This window comes from Phalaenopsis equestris, unplaced genomic scaffold (genome assembly GCF_001263595.1).
Source record: "Phalaenopsis equestris unplaced genomic scaffold, ASM126359v1 Scaffold000002, whole genome shotgun sequence".
Classification (NCBI taxonomy): domain Eukaryota; kingdom Viridiplantae; phylum Streptophyta; class Magnoliopsida; order Asparagales; family Orchidaceae; genus Phalaenopsis; species Phalaenopsis equestris.
The window spans coordinates 80,500,560-80,508,472 of record NW_018164444.1 but is presented as its reverse complement, the minus strand read 5'-3'; the positions used below and the strand labels follow the sequence as shown (position 1 = coordinate 80,508,472).

At 37.8% G+C, this 7,913-nt stretch overlaps 1 protein-coding gene across 1 annotated transcript in view; it reads left to right on the top strand.

The window, feature by feature from the left end:
• The first annotated feature begins 1,111 nt into the window (after window positions 1–1,111).
• Window positions 1,112–7,913, top strand: part of LOC110037723 (kinesin-like protein KIN-8B) — a 29,733-nt gene continuing 22,931 nt past the window's right edge. Inside the window, exons 1-3 of the mRNA XM_020742434.1 lie at window positions 1,112–1,578; window positions 1,655–1,732; window positions 1,826–1,942. Of these exons, the coding sequence (XP_020598093.1) occupies window positions 1,531–1,578; window positions 1,655–1,732; window positions 1,826–1,942 (243 nt within the window). The 5' untranslated portion in view covers window positions 1,112–1,530. The remainder of the gene's footprint in view (window positions 1,579–1,654; window positions 1,733–1,825; window positions 1,943–7,913) is intronic.

The following is a 7,913-nucleotide window of genomic DNA, read 5'->3' as shown; positions in this document are numbered from 1 at the left end:
AGAAACATATTAGCATATCTTTTGGGTTTTGAAATTCTTTTTTTTAATCTACTGGCATGTTGACCTGTTGAACTCATTCGTAGTGTACCAACTGTCAGATTCGTCTGTCAAACTTAAAAGGCAAGTACCCCTTAGCAGATTCTCATTGTCATACCCATATTGTTATCGTCTAATTAAACGTCTATCAAACTTAAAAGGCAAGTGCCCCTTAGCAGATTCTCATTGTCATACCCATAGTGTTATCGTCTAATTAAAAGTCGTCTGACATATATATTATCACAATATATCATCGACATGCTACATGGACAACTACAATCTTTTAATATATATATATATATATATTTTGTAACCCATCATAAATAAGAGATCATCTTGAGCCCTATAAATAGAGATGGTCTTCTGCGTAAAGGGCCGAGTTAAGCTCTTTATGAACTGATCCTTCATTCCTTCCCCTTTTGCTTTCTTTACAAGTCCAACATAGGAGCTGTGGGCTCACGAACGATTTGAGATCTGACGATTAAAAAATATTAAACATCTATAATATTTAATTTATACATAAAAAAGTTATATTAAAATGTTTTAAAAAAATCAGTTATAATGATATTTTTTTATTGTAATATAAAAGATTTGTAATTATAGATATAAAAAATAAAAAATTTCAGATAAATGCCCCCAATTTATTTTGAATTTAATTTAACCATTAACATAAATGTAGTGAACCGCGGATTAAATAAATTCAGTTAGTGATTCGTTCGGGTAATTTACATAATAGTCCTACAAAACCGAATAAATTCAATTAAAGGACGGCTCTATATCTCTTTAACGGAATTAATTGCATAAATTGCAGCAGAGCAGCAGATCTACCAAACTGCCATTATGAATGGCATATCTCGTAATTTAAGTAAACTACAGTGGCATTTTTTTAGTTACACCACTAGTTACATCCCTACAAATCACGCATTCACGTTCGCCGACATTTTTAAGTAATCGCCGCAGGAGTCGCCGGCCACCGCGACTCTTCCGGCGTTGTTATTCGTTCGCTATCTCATCCTCAAGTTACACCACTGTAAATAAAGCATTCACGCTCGCCGACATTTTTAAGTAATCGCCGGCCACCGCGACAATTCCGGCGTTGTTATTCGTTCGCTATCTCATCCTCATGGAGTGGAATGAATTGCTTTTTGGAATTTAGAAATGGAGAGAAGGTGAAGCTGCGCATCCATGTGTAGATATTTGGAAGTTAGAACTAGGGTTTTCTGATTTCTGATAGGTTTGGAGGTGGCGGGAGGTGGGGATTTTGACTGTTTGGTGGGTCTGGAGAATGTGGGTTCGGAGCTTGATGAGATATTTAGGGTTTTGGAGCATTCTTTGGGTTCTGCTGGAATGGATTCTACTGTGGGTGAATGTAGACGGGGAGGGGCGGAGTGGTGGGAGTAGAAATGTAGTGGACTGTTTGTTTGTTGTGATTTGAGCTGTTGAATGTGATTTGAGCTGTGGAATTTGGTTGCTGGGATTTGTTGCTTGATTAGGATGCCGAGTATTAGAGCTCCTGCTTCCAAGAAAACTGCGACCTTGCTGGTTAGTTTTTTTTGGATGTTCATGTAGGATGCTGAGGTTGGGAGCATTTTGGCTGATGTTTTTCTGTTGGTGATAGGTGGCTGTCAAATGCAGGCCATTGACTGAAGCAGAACGGCGCAGAAGTAGGAGTATTATTCAGGTTTTTGATGATAAGGTGGGAAGAGCACCGAACTGTTGAAAGTTTTTTAATGATTTTAGGCAGTTTAGAGTTGATTACGGGGATTGATTCTCCTTTTTCTTGTTGCAGAATGTGGTTGTTTTGGATCCGGACTTGTCCAAGGATTACCTTGACAGAATTCAGAACAGAACTAAAGAGAAAAGATACTGTTTTGACCATGTTTTTGGGCATGAATGTACAAATTCGGTATACTGGTTCATGTTCTTTTTTGAATTTGTGGCCATTATATTTTTATTTAGTGTCTTGGTTTCTGTTTTTGATACATTCATATAGCACCAACATATGTTTCTTATAGTTAGTTTGTATATGCATTTATTCCATTTGAAAATTTTTCCATTGTAAAGAGAGAAGTATGGGTAATTGTGCTAGTATGTGTTGTTGCGCTTGGGAAATTAAGTTGAGAGTGAGGATTGATCTTGATTGCTTCAGGGGCCGAGTTTTAGGGTGACAATTAAAAGACTTACATGAATTTTGATTATTTAGGTATTTGGTTTGAAGTAAAGCAAATGCAAATTTTTTCTTATATGGGATTTATAATTTCCAAGAATGACTGTTTTTGAACAATTTTATATTCTCATAAATTGAGTGAATTTTGATTGCAAAACCCCATCATCCTTGAAGAATTCTAAATTCTCATAAATTGAGTGAATTTTGAAAGCAAAATCCTATAAATTGGGGCTGTATATGCCATCTTTGATAGCCATCATTGATGGCAATCCTACGATGTACTGCTATCCCATGCATTGGCTAGCTTGTGTCATTTTCTTTGTGCCTAGAATTTGATATTGACCCCAATTCAAGATCCCACGCCACTGTCTCCATTCCATCATCCTCATGGTATTGTCTTCTCTATCTTTGAGACTCCATCCCCACTATGCCCAAGTCATTAATCAATATGTAAAATATTTTATTTTACAATAAATCAAAACTAAAAAATAATTCTATGGTTTTTTTTACAACCAACTAAATAATCTGAAGTAATCTAATTTGGTTTATTTAATTTTCGCTTCATTTGGAATATGCATGTATCCTTATTACTTGCAACAAAATAGTCCTTAGCTTTTTTAATCTCACATGCCAAAAAAAAAGCTAATGTGCACAAACATTTAAATAATGTGGAGAAGAGGTATACCAGCGTAAACCCAAATAATAATAGGAAAAATAAATGTTATTACTGAAAATAAAAAAAAACTGTTTCAACCACTTGAAAGGTAAAATACAACAACACAAAAGTTGAAAATCTGAAATGACAATAAACACGACTCAAACACTCAATTAGTGTGGATCTCGGGGTTGTGGTGGTGATCGACAGGGGGTTTGAAAGGTGGTGGGATGGTGTAAGAGGTGGTTGGCAAGCTGAAAACAACAAGACAACGACTTCCCGTGTTCCAAACATCAAGCACAAGATAGATATCGATGTGGTACAACTATCCGGGATGATGACAACAAAGTGAGAGGACTGAAATAGACATTGAAGATGGAGGTTTGAAATAACGATGATATCCTGCATGGAAGGCTGGAACAACAATGGCAGCAAATGGGAAGGGATGGAACAACAATGACAACAAGGATGGCGAGCTGGAATGACGATGGGGAATGCGATAAACTGCCATATAGCAAAAGCAGGATTGTCCTGGGCGGGGGCAGCGAGGAGAATTGCTGCACAACGAATAAATTGTAGGAAAAAAACAAAAGGCTGTCGTTATGTTGGCCTACAACAAGGAGTGCGGGGCAACGAAGCAAGAGGGATGTGAGAAGTTGTAGAAGGATAAACACCACATGGAGACTAAGATACAACCGGAGCACCACCTGAAATCCTAGAATACATCCCTTGAAGGGAAGAAGAGATGCTGACGGTCGTCCCGATATAAAACACACGAAAAATTGAATACCTAAAATACATGAATCAAATATATAATCTCTAGGTACTTAGGATTGGGCCTACTATTGAAAGGAGGTGCTAAATCCTCATCAGAAAGGTTGAGCGACCCCCTTAATTCAATTTTCTGACCATTCCCAGGTTGCTAGAAGCTCTGTCGTGTTCGGTCCAGTTTGCAAGGCTGTATTATAGGTCGCGGCCTCATAGAACTATGGTAGAGATCGCGAAAAGATTTGTGGGAGCTCCTTTGTCAGTTTCCCATGGGGAGCTTTGACCTCATTTGTCGAAGCTTCAATTTTCTCATAGTAGTCAGTTGACCCCTTTGAAATGTAGCATAAATGTTGCAAGCTTCCCATAAGTGAATTTTGTAGGCGCAGTCATTCCAAAACATATCCTGATAACATAAGTATCCATCTACTTTATCATAACCTGAGCTGGAGCTGCATAACGACGTAGACGCTCACGATCCAAATCCCGAGTAATTAAATCTTTAATCTACTTCTATCACTCTTCATATTCGGTTGGATGTATGTGATAAACAATTATGCCAAGGGGAATTAACTCTGAAACGACATTTATGACAAGCTAGACCGCAATAATGTGTAATCACTCAAAAGAGGTCTTTTCTTCTTCTCCGGAAGGACCTTGGTCCCACTTTAGAATTTTATTCACCATTAAGCTCTAAAGAAAATTTCCAAAGCTGTAGTTCATCCCTCCAGCCAGATCATTTGTTGGGGGTACACTGTTGAATAAATTTTAACACAAAACTGACTCCATATAGTCTTTCAAAAGTGGGACAAATATGTGTCATTTTTGACATATTGGACCTCCCTCAACAGGAGCAACTCAAGAACTCAAGAAGGATCCTATATATCTGAAAATTCTGAAATCTTTTTATTTGAAGTTGCTTTGTGTATAGTATCAGTTTCTCAAACTCATGTTCCTTTCGGACATCGAATGTCAGTTCTTTTGATGCTCCTATCAACGCCTACAAAATGGTAGTTCGAGGCACCACAATCTCATATGTTGTATTGACGCCCATTACCTCAGAGTCACTATCTTCTATGACAGCTACTGTTAACTCAACTGGAATCTCTCTCATGAGTTCAATTGAAATTGATGTCATCTTTTTCTTGTTGGTTGGCAGTTGGTACTCTTCTTCTGCGTCCTCACCTTCTTCAGTATCTATTGCCATTGCTCCTTTCTCGTACAATGCCCTGCTCCGTGAAATAGATAAATCCTCTGGTTTTGCAATCCGGTTCAATGTGCCTAAATCCGTGACACTTGAAATACTTCTTAGCTGAGAAAGATTTAGGAATACTGGTTTGCTCCTCTTATTCATTACTCTGAATCAATTTCTTCTCATGTGGAGTCGGTCTGGAAGTTTCTCTGGTTGTACTTTAACTGTGAGATCCTAGTGTTGAAATCTGTCTGCAAGATGTGGTGGTCACCCGATGGCGTGTTCTCTCCACTTTTAAAGCTGGAGTTTGAATATCCGGTTTGTAGAAAGTTAGCAGGTACTGACATTGCATCTCTCATTTAATATCGGACAAGGTAGTGATATTATCTTTTTCCTCACGTTTGTGTAGGTACTTCAAATTTTGCCACAAAAACGGTGCACTTTTCTTTAACTAGCCGGCGGCTTGTTTCACCATTTTGTCCTTGAAATGTCCTGATACTCAAAGAAAAGTTTCACGGTCTGAAGCCACTCGTTCAGATCGAAATGACAGTCAAAATATGGAAAATCTATCTTTATTTCAAAATTTTGGTTTCTCAGATATTTAAGTCATTTCTTCGAGGTAGAGACTCTTCATCTTCGAAATCTTTATCAGAAACTTCACATTTGTATCCTCTAATAGACACTTCATCTTTGTATCATCTGACAGAGACTTCATCATTGTAATTAAATGGAGTTCGGGTAAACCTATTGGATGTTATCCTTAATTTTATTAAGTCGTTGTAGTACTCGACAAAGTTGTTTTTGTATCTCTTCCATGTTAAACTCCTGATTGACATCTGAAACTTGTCTCAGTGGTTGTTTGATTTGGGTTTGAGGTTTGGGTATTTGGAATAGGGTATATAAGGATGATGTCAGGTGCAATGATGGTTTGAGTAGAAAAAGAGTAATCTTTTTCGGTGGGGGGTGTGGAGATTTGTTTGGGCATGGCGGCGTTGTCGGCTCTTTCTTATGCTTTTGATCGATCAGACGCTCTTGACGTCGTTGTTGGTTCTTTCTCATGCTTCTAACCTCTTGGCGTCGTTTTCGTTTTCTCTACATGGGTTCAAATTTCCCAAGTGCTGGAAAAAAATGAGTTGAGATGTATGCAAGTATATAAGTGTGTAGAAATTGAGTGAAATATAAAAATATATAAGAATTGAGTTTTATGTAAGTCTTCCATGCTTGAAAATGGCTATCCGTTGAGGCGTCGGGAGTAGTCGGTTGGATGACAGTTTGTTGAAATAGTGATTCTCTTCAAAAGATTCTGCAAAGATATTGACAATCTTAAATGGTGACCGTAAAAAAGTCATACATAAATCTTTTATGATAAAATTTTCAATGAAGAGCAACATAAAAGACCCCAATAGATACTACGAATTAGTGGTGGTTGGTTATAAGCCATAAAAGATGAATTCGTCACTCCATAAATCCATGCAAATCTTAAATGTAATGCATCCTACAATTGTAAACACAAGAGGAAAGAAGTGAAGAGAGCGAAAGATTTTTGCATTATATTTTTCACACAGAGTGGATGATAACCTGATGGTCGCTAGACATAAACTTAATGAAAAAAAAATGGGGCAACCTTATTGAATGAGTCGAACATCACTCTTCGATTGTGGCCACAACAATTAGCATTTTGAAGGCCTATTTAAGTGACTTTTATGGTCGCTTTCAATAATAACGTGTTATTTTAATAATAATTCATCAGAATAGAAAAAAAATATTCATTTAGACCCGACCGATTGATGATAATAAAATCAATTATAAATGAATTGTATTGTCGTCTTTTACCCCATCTATATTATCAAATCTTAGTTTCCAAGTCTTATTGTTGTCGTCATAGGCTTAGTTAAATTGAATTAAATAGTAGTTTTTTGAATTTTAGGGTTCATTTTCTTACTATAATAAATAGCAGAATATATATATATATATATATATATATATATATATATATATATCATAATTGGGTGGCATATATGAAAAAATATAAAGATAAGAATTGAGTGTTGCACATGTATTTAAGACTTTCCTTTTTCATCATCCATGGTTTCGGGTTGGAATAGAGTGGTTGGCCGGAGCGGTGAGGTGGCTGAAGAAAGAGAAGAGATGGTGACTGAAAGAGCTGCGCTGCTGAAGTGAGGGCTTGGGGAGATAGATCCGAAGTGACAGATACTGAGGGTTCTAGAGGGACCCGTCTCCTATTTGAGGAGGGAGAACCCTGCTAAGTCGCGTTGCTTGAGATCGCCGACGGTGAGAGAGTGGATGTGGGGCTGTAAACAGGTGGAGTTTGGCTGATTGGTACAGTCATGCATCCGAGAGAGCAGAAGGGCATGCTTTGCGGAAAATGTCCCATTGTTGAGGCGGTGCAGAGCAACAGCGGGCATGTTCGGTCAGATGTGTAGCGATCGGTCAGCAGATGGTTGGTTGGAGGTGACTAGAGTATTGTCGACTATTTTATCGATCAGAAGATGGTTGGAGGGTATTGTCGGCTATTTTATCAGTTTTTGCCTGGCTCGGTTTGGACAAAATAAAGCATCACATTTGATAGCTCCGAATCTAAAACTTCCATAGTTACATATAGAGGCGGAGCGATCAGATGGATTTGGACTACCGGTCGTCGCTAGGTCCAACCGGAGGAAGGTCAAGGGTGATTTGTTGTGAAAAACACGTTTAGTATTATAAAAATATAAGAATTAAATGATAGGTATGAAAATATGGAATTATATAAGAATTGAGTGTTATGTATGTAAATTATTTCTCTTTTGAGTTCTCTAAGCATTGAGCGACTATCGGAATACATGAAATTGAGCCCGTTGAGTTTTGAGCTTATACAATTAGAAATGACAGATCAGAGGCAGAGGACCGACTGAAAGTTGTTGGTCATTTGGAGACAATCAGAACAGCAGTCGACTGAGGAGTGTTGCCGACTGTCGACACAAAAAAGAGAAAGAAAAAGATTGTTTGGGGGTCGCCTGTAAGAAGCTATCGGCAGCCGGAATCGAAATCCCATCGCCCGCTTCGGAAGGACTTTTTAATTTACGTGTATATATATATAT